At 34.5% G+C, this 23,483-nt stretch overlaps 1 protein-coding gene across 2 annotated transcripts in view; it reads left to right on the top strand.

The window, feature by feature from the left end:
* LOC133171930 (dynein axonemal heavy chain 10-like) overlaps positions 1–19,643 on the top strand; it is a 62,955-nt gene extending 43,312 nt beyond the window's left edge. For both annotated transcript variants that reach the window (XM_061306721.1, XM_061306723.1), the window contains 32 exons: positions 390–647; positions 804–1,011; positions 1,553–1,830; positions 2,109–2,261; positions 2,367–2,692; positions 3,059–3,266; positions 4,285–4,449; positions 4,725–5,046; positions 5,148–5,236; positions 5,423–5,573; positions 5,713–5,801; positions 5,895–6,092; positions 6,650–6,883; positions 7,019–7,116; positions 7,277–7,458; positions 7,702–7,844; positions 8,613–8,830; positions 9,053–9,274; positions 9,430–9,577; positions 9,707–9,842; positions 11,648–11,802; positions 12,019–12,237; positions 12,678–12,951; positions 13,144–13,247; positions 13,436–13,591; positions 14,197–14,736; positions 14,930–15,235; positions 15,361–15,532; positions 16,320–16,663; positions 16,949–17,116; positions 17,947–18,127; positions 18,816–19,643. In XM_061306721.1, the coding sequence (XP_061162705.1) occupies positions 390–647; positions 804–1,011; positions 1,553–1,830; positions 2,109–2,261; positions 2,367–2,692; positions 3,059–3,266; positions 4,285–4,449; positions 4,725–5,046; positions 5,148–5,236; positions 5,423–5,573; positions 5,713–5,801; positions 5,895–6,092; positions 6,650–6,883; positions 7,019–7,116; positions 7,277–7,458; positions 7,702–7,844; positions 8,613–8,830; positions 9,053–9,274; positions 9,430–9,577; positions 9,707–9,842; positions 11,648–11,802; positions 12,019–12,237; positions 12,678–12,951; positions 13,144–13,247; positions 13,436–13,591; positions 14,197–14,736; positions 14,930–15,235; positions 15,361–15,532; positions 16,320–16,663; positions 16,949–17,116; positions 17,947–18,127; positions 18,816–19,108 (6,738 nt within the window). In that variant the 3' untranslated portion in view covers positions 19,109–19,643. The remainder of the gene's footprint in view (positions 1–389; positions 648–803; positions 1,012–1,552; positions 1,831–2,108; positions 2,262–2,366; positions 2,693–3,058; positions 3,267–4,284; positions 4,450–4,724; positions 5,047–5,147; positions 5,237–5,422; positions 5,574–5,712; positions 5,802–5,894; positions 6,093–6,649; positions 6,884–7,018; positions 7,117–7,276; positions 7,459–7,701; positions 7,845–8,612; positions 8,831–9,052; positions 9,275–9,429; positions 9,578–9,706; positions 9,843–11,647; positions 11,803–12,018; positions 12,238–12,677; positions 12,952–13,143; positions 13,248–13,435; positions 13,592–14,196; positions 14,737–14,929; positions 15,236–15,360; positions 15,533–16,319; positions 16,664–16,948; positions 17,117–17,946; positions 18,128–18,815) is intronic.
* The last annotated feature ends 3,840 nt before the right edge of the window (positions 19,644–23,483 follow it).

Here is a 23,483-nt window from a genome sequence, read left to right on the forward strand (position 1 = left end):
ATTATTCCTACATGCAGGCATCTTCATTAGTGTTCAAATCATGAGCCCAGGAATAAAACCACAAAAAGATTCAAATATTATATAGAAATGTAGAGGAAAGAAATCTTTACTAAATCTTCTTCAAAACTATCCAGCAAATTTATATGAGAGAATGTCCATGGGATGTAGGTTAAAGTTTGTACAATTAATGGTGTTTTAATGGCATGTTATAGCTGAAAAAATTTACAATAGAGTATAGAAAATATAAAATCCATTAAGTGGCTTGGGAAAAAAAAACAACTTACATTTTTGACAGTCTGGTGACTGTTAATGGATAAAGGCCTATAGATCTATTGTCTTTGTAGGAATTTTCATTATTTTGCATTGATTTGGAATGTTTGTTCCTACAGGTATTTGACCTTCAGTATGCCTCCCCTGCTACTGTGTCCAGATGTGGTATGGTGTATGTGGACCCCAAAAACTTGGGGTATGACCCTTTCTGGTTCAAATATGTCAATTCCAGACAGAACAAACAAGAAAGAGAAGACCTACAGAGACTGTATGATAAATATGTGGTCTCTTTGGTTGATATGGTCATTGAAGGAATTCTTGATGGCAGACAGGGAGACAAAATGAAGACAATTGTTCCACTCACAAATCTTAATCTGGTAAAGAATTAACATATGACTTTGTTCTTTATTTTGCTCTAAAGCATTGCTTTTAAGAATCTCAATTTTGCATAAAAGCATTATTTTTAAATTGTAGTATGTTTCTATCAAAACAAGTTATTCCAGTGTTATATTACAGATTATTTCTTTTTTAAGGTAACACAACTTGCTGCCATGTTGGATGCCCTTCTCATTAAGGAGGTATCTGAGCCAGAGGAGCTGGAAGCCTACTTCTTACAGGCTCTGTACTGGTCTATTGGAGCTGCTCTCTTGGAGGATGGCAGAGTCAAATTCGATGCTCAGATTAAGAACTTGGCAGCCATGACTATTGCCAGTGATGATGAAAAGAATTTTGCCAAAGCAGGTAAAATTCTTTACCAAGTGTTTATAAAATCTTTTACTAGATGCAAGGAACTACCACTTAGGGTTCTATGAAAGTTCATTTAGGACCTATCAAAAATAAACAAATTGTCAAATTTGGTTGAACAAATTTTATTCATTATATCATTTTTTTTTTTTTTAAAAACTTGTTAAAATGAATTTAATTTGTTATAACGAAGAACCATAGTTAATTAATAAGTAAGCATCACCTAATTTAAATTCTAGATCAAGTTTGTTTTAAGTCATGGCCTTGAGGAGTAAGATGGGCCACAATAGACAGGGAATTTAGAAATTTTTTTGTCAAATACATGTACTTTATATGTTTGTTATGAAGCATCTCCATAAAGTGAAGATTCATGTTGCTTCAGATCATATCCCTCAGAGCTAGGGTGGAATAAATGCATTACTGAATGCATAGCTTAATTTAATTCTAGAATTTATGTCATTTGTCAATGAAAAGTAATTTTATATGAGCTCAGTGCAAAGTTAAAGTATATAAACTTGCAAAATTTTCCTAATTTTAGGAGAAATCCCAAGTGCCCATGCAACTCTGTATGAATATTTCTATGACGGAGAACTAAAACAATGGGTGCCATGGACTAAAAAGGTACCCAAGTATGTTCACAGCCCAGAGAGGAAATTCAATGAGATTCTAGTGCCCACGGTGGACACTGTGAGAGCCACATGGTTACTAGAGCTAATGGTGGGCATTAAACATCCAGTGGTTCTGGTTGGAGAGACTGGTACATCAAAGACTGCCACCACTGCAAACTTCCTAAGGACTCTTAGCACAGAAACACATGTAAGATTTATATAAAAAAAATCCCCAAAATTGAGATTCATTTAATTCAATTGTTTAGCATGAGCATCTTTTGTTGACATTCAATATATTTTTTTGGATAAAAGAATGCTGGAGGTACTGATAGTTTAAACCTCATTTACAAGATAAATATGGTTTACAGAAAATTAGCAATTAATTAGGTGTGTAGACAGGCAATCATAAGTTTATTTAGATATAAATTGCTCTTGTATCTTGATGGTAAAATAATATTAGCAGTAGAGTTTGCCTGCCATTTGTAGATGCTGCTGAACATGAACTTCTCCAGCAGAACCTCATCTTTGGATGTACAGAGAAATCTGGAGGCTAATGTAGAGAAGAGAACCAAAGACACGTATGGTCCTCCACCTGGAAGACGACTGCTTATCTTCATTGATGACATGAACATGCCACAAGTATATCAATTCATAGAAAGTTTGAAAAATTCTTAGAAGAACTATAAAAATTGCTTTTGTGAATAAATGAGACAATTTTCTTCATAAAAATTTTGTTGTTGCAAGGTTGACAAGTATGGAACACAACAACCCATTGCTTTACTGAAGCTGTTGCTGGAGAAGGGAGGAGTGTATGACCGTGGGAAAGATTTGAACTGGAAGAACATGAAGGACATCGGCTACATTGCTGCTATGGGCAAAGCCGGCGGTGGCCGAAATGAGACTGACCCACGTTTCATCTCTCTATTCTGTGTCTTTAACATGACTTTCCCCTCAGATGAAGCCTTGTTCCTCATATATAATTCCATCCTTGCCGGACACACTCAACCATTTCCCAAGGAAATCCAAGACACTGTGTCCACTCTTACCAAAATGACAATGGCCTTATACAGGTATTAATCAATAACTTTCGTCATGTACTTAGCCTAATATTAAAAATTCAATTAATACTATGTAAATAACCAGTATTTCTTCTTTAAATAATTTACACCATTCCAAAATGGGGGTTGGTTGGGGGGGGAAGGGGGGGGGGGAGGTTATATACTGTCATTTCAGTTTTCTAATGATATTTAAATTTTTTAGCTCACCTGAGCTGAGGCGTTTCTTCACTAGATATGTTTTTTGTGTATCATCCTTACTTATAGCATTAAGATTGTTATTTTAAACTGAAAATATTTTTCAGTTTGGTCTCATAAATTATGATGTTCATATAAATAAGAAGTGATTTACTGTGTAATTACATAATTTTGATTTTCTAGTGCCATTGTGAATGATCTACCACCAACACCATCAAAATTTCACTACATCTTTAACCTGCGAGATCTGTCTAGGATCTATCATGGCATGTGCTTGACCACACCAGATCGATTCTCAAAGGTCGATAACTTTGTCCGAGTGTGGAGAAACGAGTGTTTGAGAGTCATAGGAGATAGGCTGATCAGTGATTCTGATAAGGAAATTGTCAATGTAAGGGATGCTGCTGTTGCAAATTGTAACAAATCTTTCAATCATCAAAGGAGCTGTTGAATTATTCTTTAACAATTTACAGATATCAAACTTTTTGAGTGGAAAATTATATAAACTTTATTCTCATTTATCACCTTTAATGGGTTTTTTTTTATGCCCCAACATTAAATGGCCGGGGCATATGGTGTTACCTCGTTCCGTCATTCTGTCATCATTGACTTTCCATTCATAATCTCAGTTTCACACATTCAACTCATGTTTGACATATGGATATGTCATAGAAATATGCAGGTCAAGTTCGAATTAAGTCGTGGTCCAATGATTTTTGACAGAGTTGCAGACCTGTTTACTCTCACGATTTCGCCGTATTTTGTACGGATTTTGAGTCCTAAATACCTCTAATGTTTTACTTTAATGAAATTACGGAAATCCTAAATCTGTTCATTTGGATTTTAGCAGATAGTTTTTGTTATGATCTGTCTCAGTTTGACGCTTTTTAATCACTAAAAAAGAAAGATTTCAAACACTTAGGTGATGTCGGGTTGCCAAAACACGGTAATATATGTAAAATCGATGGAAAGTAAAATCTTATGGGTAAATGCCAAATCTCACTGACAAATCTAATAAAAAATACTGAGAGACAACAATATGGGTAAACAGATCTGGAGTTATCCCTCTTGAACTCAGAAAAAATTAAGAAATTTTTAGTTTCCGCTCTCTAACTTTTGTAGGGATGTATGTATAAGTATAAAATTGCATATGCAGGTATTTTACCAAAAAATGCAGGCCAAGTTCGAATTTGGTTCTGGTCCAATGATTTTTAACAGAGTTATCCCTCTGGAATTTAGAAAAAAGTAAGAAATGTTCAGTTACTGCTCTCTAACTTTTGTTATTGGCATTTGAAATTTGGCTGCCGGTGGGGGCATTTGTGGCCTTACGCCACATCTAGTTTCTTGTACCCCTTAATCATTAAAGAGGACTATCTACTTTAATGAATATGCATGTATATACTCTGTAGGCAAAACTAAAGGAACTGTTGGAGGAGAACTTCAAACCTTACACAGACAATGCTCTCAGAAATCCCATCTTGTATGGAGACTACAGGACTGCCCTAGAGGAATCAGAACCCCGCCTCTATGAGGACATCCAGGACTATGATGCCTGTAAAGCTCTTTTCCAAGAGGTAAATATTTTTTATGAAGAGTGATATTACTATTTTTCAAATAACAGTGTTGATGATTAAATAAAGATTTTTTATGTATCTAATATGTATTGATCTTTTTTTTTCATATACATTTTACTGTGAATTTTAAAAAAATGCTACTACCACATGATAGATTGATTTTATGAGGACTGTCATGTTTTTGGAAACTTTCAAATTTGTAAAAATGAAAGAAGTGCGTTTCATATAACCTTGTCTACTTCTGTTTTTTATTTAGTTGTTGTTTTTTTTTTTAGATTTTGGAGGAATACAATGAGAACCACACTCCTATGAACTTAGTTTTGTTTGATGATGCATTAGAACATTTGACCCGCATTCATCGTGTGATCAGGATGGACCAGGGCCATGCCTTACTGGTTGGTGTAGGGGGTAGTGGTAAACAGAGTCTGTGTAAGCTTGCCTCTTACGCTGCTGGTTGTGATGTGTTTGAGATCACCTTAAGTCGAGGCTATGGTGAAAGCAGCTTCCGTGATGACCTTAAGATTCTCTACAACAAACTTGGAATGGAAAATAAAAAAACTGTCTTCCTTTTTACTGACCAACATGTAGCTGAAGAAGGTAATTTTTGCTTGCTTTTGTTGTGAAGAGTACCTTAATTTTGTGATAACTGTGGCTGTATTGAGTGCTAGGAAAAGAATTTATGTAAATTTTTTTTGCAGGTTTCTTGGAGTTGATCAACAACATGTTGACATCAGGAATGGTGCCAGCATTGTATGCTGATGATGAAAAGGAATCCATTATTGGAACAGTAAGATAAAATTTCAAGAAACTCTTTAATTTTGAAAAAAAGTTTTAGAGGAAAAGCATTAGAGGCAAATTATTCCATAGACAATAAATAATGCCTGATAATGATATCAGGGAATACAGGAAAAATTTATTTGGTTATATTTTAAAGTGAATTCCATTTAAAAATCTGCACGTGTTATGATTTCAGATTCGTCAGGAGGCAACAGCAGCAGGTTGTCCTCACATTCGAGAAATGATTTGGCAGTACTTTGTAAACAAGTGTGCTAACAATCTCCATATAGTGCTAGCCATGTCTCCTGTAGGAGATGCTCTGAGAACTAGATGTAGAAACTTTCCAGGTAATATACAATGTATATAAATTTCACTTAATGTGGATTCAGCAAGAATTTATTTCTGTTGGGGCTATGCTAGTAAATGTACTGTTATGTTGTCTCTCAAATTAACAAAAAGCATATCTTATTATTTTTTCACATTAAGGTATGGTGAACAATGCCAATATTGACTGGTTCTTTCCCTGGCCTGAACAAGCCTTGTATGCTGTGGCTAGCGTTTTCATCTCACCAGATGTAAGTATTATGATATTAAAGAGTTTATTTTTGTCAAAATATCTTTACTATTAAATCATTGAATTTTTGTTTTGTGTTTGCTCCTTATTTCAGAACCAACTGATCCCTGATGACAAGCGACAGGAAGTGGTCAGTCATATTGTGATGGTCCACACAGATGTAGTCAAGAACAGTAAACTCTTCTTACAAAGACTCCGAAGGAACAATTATGTCACACCAAAGAATTACCTAGACTTTATCAACTCCTACCTTAAACTGCTGGAAGAAAAAGACAAATACATTTTAGCCCTTGTGAGTATCAATACTAACAAAATATTATCTACTGTGAAATCACTCATTTTCATGGGGTGTTAATCTTTGTTGTTTTGTTGGTGTGAAGAGACCCACCAATTATGCCCTCCACTAAATGTAAAGGTTTTGAATATATATAATAATACATCACTTCAACACAAAATCAAATCCCCTTGAACCAACATTTTTCTTAAAACCACAAAAAAATTTGAGCTCATAAAAAGATATGATTTTACAGTATTATAAAAAAAATTTTAATGGCAATTCTGTATGTCATGTTTTAAAGGAAATGTTATTTGTCAGTTTGTGCAGTAATTTGAGGTCATCTGAATCACTCAGGTGAACTGGTAAATGTTGTCATCATTCAAACATCTCTCAGTCTTAGAAATGCATGAAACTCAGGTGAACGTCAATTCCCATGGACCTCTTGTTTTTAATATCTAATGACAATATAGAAAAAATTTATATAATTATGCTTAATTAAAGGTAAAGATAAAATAATTTTAGGAAAAAATATAATTTTACAATGCTAATGTTGAATTATTGTCCTTTGTTAGTGTGAACGTCTACAAGGAGGATTACAGAAGATTGCAGAAGCCAGTGAACAGCTTGCTGTTCTCAATGACAGACTGGCGGTACAGAAGGTGGCTGTAGCAGAGAAGAGTGAGGCTTGTGAGATTATGTTGGAGGAAATCTCCACAGGTACAGCTCAGGCCACAGAGAAAAAATCCCTGGCAGAGTCAAAAGGCAAGGAAATAGAAGAACAAAATGTCGTCATTGCCAAGGAGAAGGTAAGAAAATTGTCTCTATAAAACTGATGTTAAGGAGATATTGAAGGTGCAATTGTTAATCCTAAGTATATAGTAGGTATATGATGTTGTGCATGCTTTTCCTGTATTATACATGATGTCTCTTTGTATGTACAGGCAGAAGCTGAGGAGTCCCTAGCTGAAGCCTTGCCTGCTTTGGAAGCTGCCAGATTGGCTCTTGAGGATTTAGACAAGGGAGATGTTACAGAAATTAGGTCAGTGTATTTTGTAAAGTATTTAGCAGATGGCATCATGTTGTTTCTATGTTAATCCACTGCATGTTTATATAGGGCATTTTTAATCTGCTGTTTCAACACAAAAAACTGTAAAAGAAAGTTATGGTGGAAGTTAAAAATGTTTCTTAATTGATAACAGATCCTTTGCCAAACCACCACCTGAGGTACAGAGAGTATGTGAGTGTATTGTGGTGTTTAAAGGAATCCGTGAAGTCTCTTGGAAATCTGCAAAGGCCATGATGGCTGAAGCTAATTTCTTGAAAAGTCTTATGGAAATGGATGTTGACAGCATCACACAGAGACAAACACAGGCAGTTAAAGGTATTTCCTAGGAAAACTTCTGTTCATATTGGTAACTTTTACTTTAAAAATACAAAGAAAAATGTACAAGTTTGTTTTAAAGTGGGTAAAAAAAAACACAAAAAAAGAAAAAGTAAAGAGATAAAAGAATGAGAATTGATGCTTGTTCTTGATATATATTTGAATGTTTTGTGAATGATTGAAATGACTTTTTGACACTCCCTAAGAGAATGGGTAATACAATGCACTGATGGTGATTATTAGGTTTGATGAGTGACAAGAACTTGAATTTGACATTGGATGCCATGAAGACTATCAGTAAGGCTGGGTCTGGATTGTTAAAGTTTGTGGAAGCAGTCATGGGTTATTGTGTTGTGGCTAGAGAAATCAAACCCAAAAGAGAAAAGGTATATGAACTATTGAATAACAGAAGGAAAAAGAAGTAGAACAAAGCTCATTGCAAATCCACAAGTTGTTCTTATGATGGAGGACAGATGTCAAAAGTAATCTGTTTAGAGTTTTGATTTTAATAAGAATAAAATTGAAGCAAATTCCTGAAAATTACACGAAAAAGAACAATTTTTTTGACAATTTCCTGATTTATTTCTGACATTTCCAGCCACTTCTGGTTGAAGTCAAAAGCCACAAAGGCCAGAAAAAACACAAATTTTGTGATGCAGAGGCCACTTAGACCTGTAAAGCTTTATTCTATCTTTCGATCCTTAAAAAGTGATGATTTTGTCTTGAGTGATTATAGAGAAAAGACATTGACAAATTGATAAATAAATTTAGAATATGACAAAAAATTGAACCAATTTTTTTTTTTCAAAAATATTTAAAAAAAAAAAAAAAAAAAAACCTCTTGAGGCATCATTCATGACAAAAAAATCTTTGAAATTGGTCTCATTGGTATGAGAAATCACTTGTACTATGAAAAGGGTGTAATAATAGGAAATAGAAACAAAGAAAGTAAGGTCTTCCAGAGGAAGTCTGAAGACTTTAAAAGGATGAATCTTGGCCCCCAAAAATGTTTAAAAAGTGTTAAATTGTTTTCTTTTAGAGAAGGTTTACTGATATAATAAGTATACGTTTTGTTGTGTGAAAGATTTCGTCAGTTATCCACGTACATGTATTTGTATAACTAAAGATGTTTATTTCATAAATGACAAATAAAGGTGGCAAGACTAGAGAAAAACTACCACCAAGCCAAGAGAGATTTGGACAAGATTACAAATGAAATCAACAAACTGGAAAACGAGTTAAAGGAATTGGGACTGAAGTATGAACAGGCCATGGCAGAAAAACAACAGCTGGAGGAAGAGGCAGCCATTATGGAGCGTCGATTGATTGCTGCTGACAAGCTAATTTCTGGTCTGACTTCAGAAAATAAGAGGTTAGTTTGAATGACTCCAGTATTAAGCCAAAAAAAAAAGTAGGGCTTGAATGATATATGTCAAAATATCAATAATATTGATTCTGTTAGAAAAATATTATATGTGTATCTATACAAGAAAGAAAGTTAATTCATGTCTTCCGAATGCAAACATTTAAAATTTTCTATGAAATGAAGAAGTATAGAGAACTGAAACTATATGCAAATATTACTGAACTCCAGATGGCAGTTGGACTTGAACGAGTTGAAACAGAAGCGTGTGAGATTGTTAGGAGACTGTCTGGTAAGCTCAGCTTTCCTCAGTTATGTGGGTGCCTTCAGCTGGGAATTCCGTAATGATATGGTATACAAGGATTGGGTGGAAGATCTTCAAAAAAGGGATGTCCCACTCAGTGATCCATTCAAGCTGGAAGATCTTCTAACTAATGAAGTGGAAGTTAGCAAGTTAGTATACGAAAAACTTCATGCTTGCTCAATATGCTCTCAGGTCTATATATCTATAGGGACTGAGCTCATAAAAAGGCTTTATTTGTATAGAATTGTGATCTTGATAAAATTCAGTAATCACACTGTAACAATTGGGGATGTAAATTGAACAGGTGGACATCAGAGGGACTACCACCAGATGAGTTGTCTATACAGAACGGAATCCTGACAACCAGAGCAAGTCGCTTCCCTATGTGTATCGATCCTCAACAGCAAGCCTTGAGCTGGATCAAACGCAAAGAAGAACAAAACAATCTTAAGGTTGAAATTTTTCATGATTTGTTTGAATTTTGTTGGCATTTGTCAAGACAAAAATTAATTAATGGACCATTCAAATGTTTTCATGTGGTTAATAGAAATTATTATGTATTTTGATTTTTTACGTTGTAGGTGTGCACTTTCAATGATCACGATTTCCTGAAACAACTGGAATTAGCAATCAAGTATGGTTTTCCATTCCTATTCAAAGATGTAGATGAATACATTGACCCAGTTATTGATAATGTACTGGAAAAGAATATCAAAGGTAAGAGATTATCATTGTATACATTTAATTAAGTATGTAGTACTAGAACATTTGTTAAAAATTTTCTATCTTTGTTTAAGTGTACATGTATAAAAGAGATGACAAAAAGAAAATGTAATAAATTTTATTCATATGCTATAATGACTTAAATAATTTGTTTCAGGAAGTAAGTCAGATTTGAAAGGAAGTATAAAGCATGAATGAAATGTTACTTAATTTGTGCTTCATTTGTGCACCTGAGCTGAAAGCTCAAGTGAGCTTTTCTGATCACATGGTGTCCTGCATCCGTCCATCTGTCTGTCTAGCTGTCCGTCTATAAACTTTTCACATTTTCAACTTCCTCTCAAGAACTACTGGGCCAATTTTAATCAAGTTGGGACAAAGCATCACTGGGTGAAGGAGATTCTAAATTGATAAAATGAAGGGTCAAGCCCTATTCCAAGGGAGATAATCAAGAAAGGGCAAAAACAGGATGGGGTCATTAAACAATCTTCTTCACAAGAACCACCGGACCAGAAAAGCTGAAACTTATGTGGAAGCTTCCTGACGTAATGTACATTCTAAGTTGTTCAATACATGGCCCCCAGGATTAGGGTGGGGTCATAATAGGGAATCAAAGTCTTAAATTGAAATACCGGTATATAAGAAAAATCCTTCTTTTCAAGACCAGGAAAGCTGAAACTTATGTGGAAGCTTCCCAAGGTAGTGTAGATTCTAAATCATACAAACCATGGCCCCCAGGGATAGGGTGGAGCCATAATAGAGAATCAAAGTTTTACATTGAAATTTTAAAGGAAAAATTTTCTTCTCAAGAACCATCAGACCAGGAAAGCTGAAACTTTTGTGGAAGCTTTCTGAGTTAGTATAGATTGTAAATTATTCATATAATGGCCTCGGGAGTCAGACGAGGACATAATAGGGATTATTTAGGGGAAAATCTTTGAAACTCCTCAAACCCATGATGAATCATATTAATGTGGGAGCATTCTGGGAGCATTCTCTGGTAGTGTAGATCCATTTTTGTTCAAATCACAGCCCCTGAATGTAGAATAGGGCCCTGAATGTAGGATGGTGCCACAAATGGCGATAAAAATACAGAGGAAAATATGTATGTTGGGGAAAAAATCTGACTCAGAACAGCAGGGCCAAAGTGAATGTTGTGGACCATGGGCTTCTTGATATTATGTCTGTTTTGTTAAACATTAAGTCAAAATTGTTCTAAATGTAATTTATTAGTTTTGAAATGAAGTAAATGGCATGAATGAAATGTTGTTAAATGTTTTTATTTATATATTTGTTTTGTTGAACACATACCAAATACAAATTGTTTTAGATTCCGGGATAAAGTAGATATCAAATTTGCACTTCACCTTATTTTCATAAGAAAATTACTTGGTCTTCATAAGCAAGACAAAATTTTTAACAAATTTTGGTTTTTGATGTTTATTATCTGTAAGAATAAAAATACATTACACAAGAATGTTTTGTTTTTTTTTTTGTGAGCAGCCAATATCTCACCAAAAAAATGCAAAAATAAACTTTTTGCAAATAAAAGTATATAAATGTCAAAAAAGAATACAGGACTGCTATTTTCTATCAGTCATTATGGATGTGCTTTATATTTAATTTATGAGGTTGATTTATTAAATCCATAATTGTTGTATATTGTATTATCACATCCTGGTTTTTCACTATGAGTTATCTCATTAAAATAAGACTTTCTAAGTGCAAACACTCTTGAATATTTTTCAACAATTCATTCATTTTCAACATGTTGTAAAAAAAATTATATGAAATCCTTGTAGGAGACAAAGGTAGAGAATTCATTTTACTGGGCGACAAAGAGGTGGATTATGACCCAAACTTTAGACTATACTTGAACACCAAACTAGCTAATCCCAAGTATTCTCCTAATGTGTTTGGTAAATCTATGGTCATCAACTACACTGTCACACTCAAGGTTAGTCTATGTTTGTAGCAGTTTATATTACAAACTTTCTTATTCAAAAGAGTGCTCAGTCGGGTAAATTGGCCAAAATTCCAGTATAAGTTGGAAGAAGCATATAATTTGACAAGGGAACTTGATAAATTCCTGTGATAAATTTTTTCTTCAAGTTGGGCATTGTAAAGGTTTCAACTAGGGAGGAACTTAATGTTTTTTTTAATTGAATAACAGGGTCTTGAAGATCAGCTTCTCAGTGTCATTGTGAAGTTTGAAAGACGGGAGTTAGAAGAACAAAGAGAGAGATTGATCCAGGAGACCAGTATGAACAAGAAACTGCTGAAGGACTTAGAGGATGCCTTACTGCGAGAACTGGCCCAATCTCAGGGCAACATGTTGGACAATTTGGAGCTCATCCAGACCCTCGAGGAAACCAAGACTAAGGCAACAGAGGTACTGTATTGTTCATTTATTGATAGGACAATATGTCATTCATTAAGATTTGAAAATTTTAGTGTATATTTACAGTAAAACTTGTTTTGTAAAAACTCATAGATAGAAAATGTATAGAAATATAATATTTTGGATTTTTTGGAACCCATTCTAGCAACAGTCAACAGTTTTAGCAATTCCTTGTAAAAGTAATGGTTTAAACAATTCTGACTCTAATATAACAAGACTTGGATGTATAAAAATTAGTTTTCAACAGACTTGGGGGGAAAGTATTAAAATTAATAAAAATTAATGGGAGATGATGATTATAACTGGATTGAGATATGTGTTCATATTCTATTTCATTTATCATACACTTGTATTAGTGTAAATGAATAAAAATTTAGTGATAAATCAACGTGAATTGTAATGAATAATTTTCATAAACTTTAAACTATTAGGTATCAGAGAAACTGAAATTGGGAGCTAAGACAGCAGTTGACATTGACAAACTTCGAGATGGTTACAGACCTGCAGCTCGTAGAGGAGCCATTTTGTTCTTCATTCTGGCAGATTTGTCTACAATCAATACCATGTACCAATACAGCTTAGATGCCTATCTAGGAGTATTTGAACTTTCCCTGAAAAAGTCCATGCCAGATGCCATTCTACAGAAGAGACTGAAAAACATTATGGACACTCTGACACACAATATGTACAACTATGGATGTACAGGTGAGCCACATAATAGCTGTTTGTTTGTTTTTTTTAATCATTGCATACAATAATACTTGCATTTTTAAAAAATATTCATTGGAACATGACTGTAATGGCATGAACCTCATGAAAGAATAGGCCAGGGGTAAAATTTGTAAAGTATATTTTTCCTTAAAAAGACTAGACGTATAAAAATTTGTTTTTCTACAGGTATCTTTGAGAAGCACAAACTGCTGTTCTCTTTTCAAATCACTATTAAACTGGAACAGGATCTGAACCATGTGCCTCAAGATGAGTTGGACTTCTTTATCAAGGTAGGCCTCAAGGGGAAGTCTGAAATATTTCATGCTACTGCTGTCACATGTATCATCTTCTGTACATGATACAATGGAATATTCTTTACTTGCTGCTGGCAAGGATTTTTAAATTAATTTTTCAATGCCATATATGGGGTCAATTGGTTAAATGAATCCTGTTCATTATTTCTTTTTAATCTTTTCAGGGAAACATTGCCCTAGAGAAGAGCCGCCGTAAATGTCCACATTCTTGGTTCCCTGAGGCAGGATGGGAAGATGCCATGAGGCTTAGTGATCAATTCCCTGACAAATTTGGTACCATCATTGATGATATTGAAAGACATGAAAAAGTTTGGAAGAAGGTAAATTTAATACTAAACAAATCACAGTCCTTAATAATTTTGTTTTAGATCATGAAATCATATTTTACATGGTCTAGAAGAAATGATAATGGAAATTTATTCTATAACACCTCGAGACTAGAGAAATTATGACATGATTTTGTGACATCAGCCTGCCATATGTTTGTCTTTAAACACTGAAAATCATCACTTGAAAAAGTGAGGCAAAAATTAGTAGCCTAAGGGTTAAGCATTGAGGTAAAAGAAATGAAGGTAAAATCTGCAAATCATACAGTATAAATGGCCATAATGACTTAGGTGAGCAGTATTTTCTATTGGCCACTTTTTCTTTTGAACAATCAACTAAATTTCAAACTTGCCACATACAGTACAGCTAATGAGTAATTGCTACCACAACATGGAAAACACAAGGACCTGGTGTAAAATTATACAAATGGGTGTTTTCTTTTTAAAGCTATGGCCCTTTTTCAAAGGAATAAAGAGGAAAAAAATCAATATATACATTTTCTGCAGAACAGCAGGACCAAGGTGACAGTGAGCATTGTAGCCCATGGGCCTCTGGTCAATGTTTTGATTATAAACAAAATTTTGTATATTTTTTTCAGTGGTTTGATTCTGATACACCTGAGTCCGATCCTTTTCCCTTGAAGTATGAAGAGACCTTGACACCTTTCCAAAGACTTATGTTACTTAGGTGTGTCCGTGTTGACAGAATATACCGATCGGTGGAGGAGTATGTCACTAAATGTATGGGAGAAAAGTATGTCAACCCTCCCATCATAAGCTTTGAGTCCATCTTTGACCAGAGCACACCAACGTCCCCCATTGTTTTTATTTTGAGTCCCGGATCAGACCCTGCAAGTGATTTGATGAAGCTGGCAGAGAGAATTGACTTTGGTTCAAACAAGCTTAAGTTTCTGTCTATGGGTCAGGGTCAGGAGAAAGTTGCTCTGCAGTATTTGGAGACAGCCATCGCCCGTGGTCAGTGGCTCATGTTGCAGAACTGTCATTTACTAGTAAAGTGGCTGCGAGAACTAGAAAAGGAATTAGAGAAGTTGAACAAACCCCATCCTGACTTCAGACTTTGGTTAACTACAGAGCCAACAGACAGCTTCCCTATTGGTATCTTACAGCGATCACTCAAGGTTTGTCTTTCTTCAACTTCTGCGCAAGTTACACATTTGGACAAACTTTTCCATTGGCATGATATGATGTACTCTTACCTTAAAACCATTGAATTATTTTGATGAGTATTTCTACAGTTAACATAGAGAACTCAATTCACTAGATAAACAGTGGAAGGTGAGAAAATGATTTCTATAAAATAATGATTTCCAGGTTGTCACAGAGCCCCCTAATGGTCTGAAGTTAAACTTGAGAGGTACCTATCACAAAATCTCTGCTAATGCCCTGGCAGAGTGTCCACACACAGCATTCCCATCTCTGGTCTTTGTGCTGGCCTTCTTCCATGCTGTGGTACAGGAGAGGAGAAAATATGGAAAGATTGGGTGGAACATAGCTTACGACTTCAATGAATCAGACTTTAGGGTGTGTCAACAGATTCTCAATACATACCTGACCAAGGCTTTTGAACAAGGAGATCCTAAGATTCCATGGGCTAGCTTGAAGTATCTCATTGGAGAGGTAAAAAAAATATCATTATGAGTGCTAGTCAGATGAGAACATGTTATTGTAATGAAAGTGTGAATGTAAAGAAATCCAACTTTCATAGGACATTTATGTAATGATTTTTCTGTGCTGTGGTGTAGGTCATGTATGGAGGTCGAGCCATTGATGACTTTGATAGAAGGGTACTGAAGACTTACATGGATGAGTATATGGGTGACTTTATCTTTGACACCTTCCAACCATTCCACTTCTACCACAATGATGAGGTAGACTACAAGATTCCAGAGGATGGACCCAGAGATAATTACACAGGTAGAATATATACATAATATGTTTCTCAAATATATTTCTTGTTTTATTAAACTGGTACAATTACATTAAAGCTAACAGGAAATATAACAATCAATTTTTAGCTCACCTGAGCTGAAAGCTCAAGTGAGCTTTTCTGATCACCCGTTGTCCGTCTGTCTGTCTGTAAACTTTTCACATTTTCAACTTCTTCTCAAGAACCACTGGGCCAATTTTAACCAACTTGGTACAAAGTATCCTTGGGTGAAAGGGAGTTTAAATTGTTAAAAAAAGGGCCAAGTCCCCTTACAAGGGGAGATAATCAAGAAAAGACAAAAATAGGGTGGGGTCATTAAAAAATCTTCTTCTCAAGAACCACTGGGCCAAAAAAGCTGAAACTTATGTGGAAGCATTCTGGGATAGTGTAGATTTTAAATTGTTAAAATCATGACCCCTGGGGTGGGGTGGGGCCACAATAGGGAATCCAAGTTTTACATTGAAATATGTAAGAAAAATCTTTAAAAATCTTCTCAAGAACAACTGGGCCAGAAAAACTGAAACTTATGTGGAAGCATCCTGGGATAGTGTAGATTTTAAATTGTTAAAACCATGACCCCTGGGGGTAGGGCGGGGCCACAATAAGTATTACAAGGGGGAAATCTGGTAAAGAACAGCATGGCCAAAGTTACTCAGGTGATCGATGTGGCCCATGGGTCTCTTGTTTGTAGATTACATTGAATCCTTACCAAACATTTCTTATTTTTATTAAACCAGTACATTGACATTAAAGCTAACCATAAATTTTTTTTAGATTACATTGAATCCTTACCACACGCTAACACTCCTGAGGTATTTGGGCTGCACCCAAATGCTGAAATTGGTTATTACACTGCTGCAGCTAGAGACATGTGGGGCCACTTAGTGGAGCTACAGCCTCAGACAGGTGAATCTGGGTCAGGAATCAGTCGGGAAGACTTCATTGGAAAGATTGCCAAGGATGTCCTGGCCAAATTGCCCCCTGAATATGAGATGGACAAGATCAAGAAGAAGTATGGAGTTGACATATCCCCCACCACTGTGGTGTTGTTGCAGGAGCTGGAGAGGTTTAACAATCTCATCATCAGGATGAGGAGGTCACTTCAGACATTACAGAAGGTAAATTTACTCTCTCCCACAGGATATAACTATTATTTAGAAGAAAAAATTTAATTTACAGTATTTAATTACTTGTTATGACTTAATATTAGCACTTTTTGACATGACAATAATAATGTTCATTGTACCATTTATGTCATAATGACTAACTTAGCAATGTTGTTTTAGTACTGGGGTTATACATATATATATATATATATATATATATATATATATATATATATATATATATATATATATATACATTCTCCACATTGTATTGTATCTATAAATTCTATAACTTAGGCTTTAGCTGGAGAAGTGGGTATGAGCAGTGAGTTAGATGAGGTGTCTCGGGCCTTGTTTAATGGTCAGATCCCTGCCATCTGGAGGAGACTAGCCCCAGCCACACTGAAGTCCCTGGGTAACTGGATGATTCACTTTGAGAGAAGGCTAAAGCAGTACAATGGCTGGGTATGTTGTGAAAAAGTGTTATAATTAAGCTGTAATAAAAAGTCCTATCATAAATTCTTATTTGTGATTCAATGAGATAATGTACAATGTGTATGTTAAACTTCACTGTTCAACAGAATTGGTAATAATTTGGCATTGTGTTCTGTTAGAGTCACTCTTTTTTTCCTGTGGATGTAATTTTGTTGCAGATTCCTGATTAATATCCTGTTCAAGAAGTTTCTTTGTGTTTTTTTTCCCTTGTGAATTTGTATTCTTTATATATTATTATTTCACTAATATGTAATTCAGTATCTCCATGGAACAATTTGCTAAAGTATGTATATAAAATTCACAATATACATGTATCTTCTTATGACTACAAAATATGTTTTTTATATACAAAACCTGGAAAAGTATCAAGTTTTCTATTAAATTAGATTATGTTAGATCAATATTTTAAACAAGGGCACCACAAAGCAGAGCATCCCCTCACAAAGAGCATATCTGAATATCATCTCTAAAAATCAAGGCAACGTTCGACATCGATCCAGATACAAATCATTTCACTTCCATTTTGCACAAGGACAAACTAATTAACACACACACACACAAGTGCGTTACTTTATCCCCTTCAACTCTGTTGGGAGGGGATAATTACAAGGCCTTAAAGCATTCATGATTTTTTTACCTCTACTGAACACAAAATTACTATCTTTAAATTCATTGCCTCTGAGTTTGCTATAACCAAAAAAATTACTATATCCATGTTTGTACTTGACAACTTTTACTGTACACGTAAGATAGCAAGAGATAATAAAAGTGATTTCAGTGTTACTTGTTTTCAAATCAAGGTAAACGAAGGAGAGCCTCCAGTAATGTGGTTGTCTGGTCTTCACATCCCGGAGTCCTACTTGACTGCCTTAGTACAGGCCACATGTCGTAAGAATGGCTGGCCCCTAGACAAGTCCACACTGTACACCTCTGTCACTCAATGGCAGAATGCTGAGGATGTCACTGAGAGAGCCCATCAAGGTAAACAGGGTTTTAATGGGAAAGTACATTGTACATGTATATTATATAGAAAAAATCTTTAAAATCTTATTCTTAAGAAAACAGGGCTTTTATATGATATATTAATATGCAGGCATCCTCAGGTAGTGTATAGCCATTTGAAATGGAAGTTTATGTATAGGAAAAAATCTTTTAAATTCTTCTCAAATCAGCAGGACTGATGAGTCATATTAATATGCAAGTATCTTCACATAATATATATATACATATTGTACCCGCTTGGATAGGTAAGCCACAATGAGGGATCAAACCTTTACATGGAATATATGTAAAAACTTGTAAAAGAACAGTAAGGGTTTTATTTTGAAACCTTCTTTACAAAACAGCAAGGCCAAATTAGGTTGCATTTATATGGAAATATTCCCAAGCTATGTGGATTAGTTAAAAGATCCTAGGGTTAAAGTAAAGCTAAAATCAGGGAGCAGTTTTCACCTAGTGCATGTTAACATTTTCTGCATTTTTGTCATAATGCATGCTATATAAAAGCATTCAAGAATGTGTCTCAAACCTTTGGGGATTTGTTGGGGTCACAATATGGGGTATAATCGTGTGATGAAGAACAGCATGCAGGGTTGAGGGGGCTCAGCTGAACATGTGGCTAAGGGCCTTTTTGGGGGCTAGAGAATTAATTTCTATTTCTGATTGGTAGGATGCTTTGTTGATGGCCTGTACCTAGAGGGAGCTGCCTGGGACAGAGAAAACTGTTGCCTCATCAGACAATCCCCAAAACAGCTGATCCAGGAACTTCCTGTTATGAAAGTCATTCCTATAGAGGCCCACAGACTGAAGTTACAGAACACATTCAGAACACCTGTATATGTAACATCTGAGAGAAGAAATGCCATGGGTGTTGGCTTAGTGTTTGAGGCTGATTTGGCAACAACAGAACATCTAAGTCACTGGGTGCTTCAGGGAGTGTGTCTCATCCTCAACACAGACTAAAAAGGAAAGAGTTTATTTTAAACACTGGCCAAAGTGACAAGAATGGTAAAATATAGTGACGTGGAAGTATTTTGAGTGAAGATTTATATAATTTTATAAGAAGAAACTGAAGAGAATACAAAGTAAATTTGTGCTGAATTTGATTGTCTTTATGTATATATATTTATACATTTGATTAACAGTATTCTTTCTACAGTTGTTATGTGATGTATGGAATTTTAGAAACATCTTGTCTAAATAGTAGACTCTAAATGAAATTGAAATTCAATGAACATCTCTTTAATCATGAATCGCTTTTGCTTCAGAAAAAAAAATCAAATTCCGTCCTGTTTATGTAAGCTTGCATTTATTTTTATTTATTTTAATTTATTTAAACATTCAGAAGTTACCTTACCTGGTATTAACTGTGATAACCCTCAACATGCTGCTATGATAATGTCATCCAAACGAGATATTTGAATTTATGATACTGAAGGTTTTACAATTGATTGTTCTTATTTATTTGTTATTGTTGAAAAAGTAAATTAAATGATTTTAAAAAATAAAATGAAAAGTGTTTGTTTTGATTTATTAGGTTATTGGTTTTATTTTGAATAAAATGAATTCCATGGCTTAGAAATTTAAATATAATTGTGAGGTAAATGTCATGTGATGTCACATTCATATCATTGCTCACTATCTATAGAAACATTTGAAAAAAAAGAAATAGGTTTTCTTCTTATTCAAAAAGAGTGAAAAGATAAATATGGCCTACAAGGATTTTTGCAAGCCGTATAGTAATCACTGTCATTCTTTCTGTTACTTTTCTTGAGGTGGTTGTATAACATTGTGCAAAGAGAGCTAACTGCTGAAAATGCTCCTATTGTAAACAACGCAGCATTTGGTCCTGTATGCTGAATTAATTTGCCTACTGCAGAAAATCCAGAGCCTCATCTCTATCATATTTAGATTAAATAACACTTCAGCCTGTAAAAGAAGTTTCTTTTTCAAGTCTAAGTGATTTCTAGTATTGAACTTGCTGAAGGTGCAGGTATTTTATAAAGTGTATTATTCCATTCTGGTTCAAATACACATTTTAATGGTCGCCCGCGTGGCGCAGTGGTTAGAGCGTCTGCTCTAGAGTCGCGAAGTAAGGAGTTGATCCTTACGTCGCGGGTTCGAATCCCACTGTGGGACGTGGAGACCGGTCCTTCGGATGAGACCGTATAAACCGAGGTCCCGTGTCGCAGTAGGTGCTGGCACGATAAAGATCCCTCACTGCTCAATGGCCGTATGTGCCGAGCATAGGACAAAATTTGCAGCTCTCCACCGGCAAGTGGTGGCGTCTCCATGTGAGTGAAATCTCGATAGGGACGTTAAACAACATACAAACAAACACATTTTAATGAATTAACTTTGATTCTTTGGAAATGTTTAAAATAATCATTTTTTTACTTTTTTTTATTACTTGTATACATCCTGGTGGAAAGATGCGTGGTTCCGTCTTCAGTTGGATCCTCCTTCATCAGCTGTTTCGGCGCTGTCCACTACAGCCTCCAGAGGTGCGCCGACTGAGGTGATCAGGTCCCAGCCCGGAACCACTTGGCTTAACATCACTGCTGTTCTATTTTTAATAATACACATGTATAAAATAAAAGAGAGATTTTTTTCATTGCTGCTGTTTATAAATTTAACGATTGCACACTACCGGTATTTATTTTTAGAGATAATTGTCTATTACTGGTAACTTGATTCTGTCCATGAGAGGACAATGCAATTAATTAATCCCCTGGGATGAATTATCTTACCTGCTGCAGAAAATCAAAAACTTATCTATACATACCACATTGGATCAAAACCCAGGCCTGACAAAAGACCTTATTACAAAGACCGAAGTTTAATTCTGCAAATAACTTTCTAATTTACGTTGATTTCAAAAAGGTCTGAAACTTTTTAAAAAGAAATTAAAAAGATATTTTTACACAGCAATTTTAAACAGAATTTTAATTTTGCAAGAGTTTACAATCAACTTAAGCTTTTAGTCTTGGTCCTAATTAAGTTCTTTTGTAAAACGGTCCCCTGGTTTTCAGGTTAAGTTTGACTATGACAATGAATTCATTCTCTGACATTTTAACTGACATAAAGTATATAAGAATACTTATAAGAGACTAGAAATATGCCCGTAGGACACGAATGCCCTGGCCAGGATTCATTAGTAATACAACATGAAAATCTTATTAATGTATGAGGTTTTGATGAACATACTTTGAATAGTTTCTTTAAAACTAAGCTTGATACACAATAAATAGTAAGATCAAAGGTCATTAGGAAGGTTAAGGTAAATGATTGAATTCAAAGACACAGATAAATTGTGCAAAGATAGTGTTTTTGTGCTTAGTTTGAAAAATAAAATGATTTGCCTCAGTTACCCCAATGGTTTTTATGTACGGCCTTGATTTCTTAATTAATTGTTTAAAAATTAAATGCTTTCGACTAAGTTATCCGAAAAATTCACTGTACTTATATACTTTTATTTCTGTGTCACATTTACTTCAAAGTAACATTTCAAAACATGCAACTAATCAACAAAGTATGTCTTGAATAGATTCTGCAATAATGCCACTTTTAAAAGTCTGCAGCTAAGGTTTAATCATTGTTAATCCGCATTGGTCTTTTCTGAAAACTTAGTTAGCTTTGTTTTTCTCAGGACATGTTAATAAACGCAGCCCAAAGTTTTTGACTTCTTAGGATGATTACTTCGGGATCATAATGTCAGAATCCTAGGTGGCGTAGACGATAGACCACATTAAGATCAGCTGCATTGAACATTCATATTGTTTCGTAAGATTTATTTATAGAAAAAGTCCCTGTCCCTTGTTCTACATGTATTAATTTTTTTAATCCCCAGTTTTCACTTGTTTGTTTTAAAGTTTAATTTAAATCCGCTTGTTTTTTTTTTCTCTCGAATGATTATTTTTTTAAGTAAAAAAAAAGAAGGTAGAATTCAAATAAACAGAATAGAACTTTTTTATTCAGTACATGTGCCCTTTTTTTCACTCTCTGTATTTTTTTTTTCATATAAACATTACAAAGCGTAGTTCTGAAACATGCATATATATAATTACATTACCAATGATATACAATTTCTTTTAAGTATTAAAGCAAAATCAATTAGTTCTCATATCAGAATTAAATGTATATTAAATAAACATACACATGTAATATTTTAAAAACATGAAAGTTTCATAAGTGTTTAGAGTTTCCTTAAGGGAAAAAAGAACAGGATGGGAAAGGGAATAATGTCAACCTTGACCTTTCAGCTTTTGGCCTTAAGGTCAACGAGGATTTTTTTTAATAAAGGAATTCATGAGCTTAGGTTTCGTTGCAAAAGCTTATAAAGAAGTAAAGTCGTCATTTTAAAAATTGGTACCGTATATGATTTACATTAGAAACAATTTTTCGCAATGTAAGAATTTCTGAACTTCACATTTGATTTTATTTCACCTCTAAAATCAATAAGCATTTTATTTTTATTTATTTATAGTCATATGATTTTTTCATATAATATTTCATTGCAAAAAGCTCAAAGGACTTCTGGAAACGAAAATGATATACACAGACAAAATGCACAAAATTCCGACTTTTGACCTTATTATTAATAGGAGTCTTCTTTAGGTCACAAGTAGTTGTGATGTAAAATTAATTTCAAAAGCTCAGAGGCTTTTTAGATATCTTTAGGAAACGAACACGTTACACTTAGAAAAAAGGACAAACAAACGGACATAGACAAACGCGATATATCCAAATTACACCCCTCCCCCATTTTCATCAAAAACGCATTTCTATTTTGTCACTGCATATTAAATAATAAAAACTAGATATCAAAATCCTTCGATTTGAGAATTACTTTGTCCAGGAATGTACAAAATCAATTGTTTAATTCACAAAACTGTACACTGTATCAACAGTATCATTTGAACACATACTAAACCATCCAAAAATGTTCGTATGTCAAACTCTGAACACACTCTCGGCGGCCTCCGTGAATTATGGTCTATCTTTTCCAAAACGGTTATGAAATTGAAGTCTTGCACCTGACTAGTAATTCAAACGAATATACATGTATCGGTAATTCTTCAGGAAACTCACTGAATTAACGATGACAAAGACAGAGTTTCCTTGCAGGAAAAAAGATATTTTTATTGCTTGAATGAATTCTCATATCTGTTGAATTCTAAAAAAAAAAATTATTAAGCGTTTCACATGAATATGATGTAAGGATGTCAAGTTTCGTGTCTACAAGTTGTCTTGCATAGTTTACTTTAAAGCTATCTTAGCAACAAAAATGCATGTATTCCATTGCTTCGTTTTAGTCGCCAACACTTTGTAAAAAGTT

Source organism: Saccostrea echinata, unplaced genomic scaffold, assembly GCF_033153115.1.
Source record: "Saccostrea echinata isolate AGI-Se365-2 ecotype Australia unplaced genomic scaffold, CSIRO_AGI_Sech_v1 ptg000054l, whole genome shotgun sequence".
Taxonomy (NCBI): Eukaryota; Metazoa; Mollusca; class Bivalvia; order Ostreida; family Ostreidae; genus Saccostrea; species Saccostrea echinata.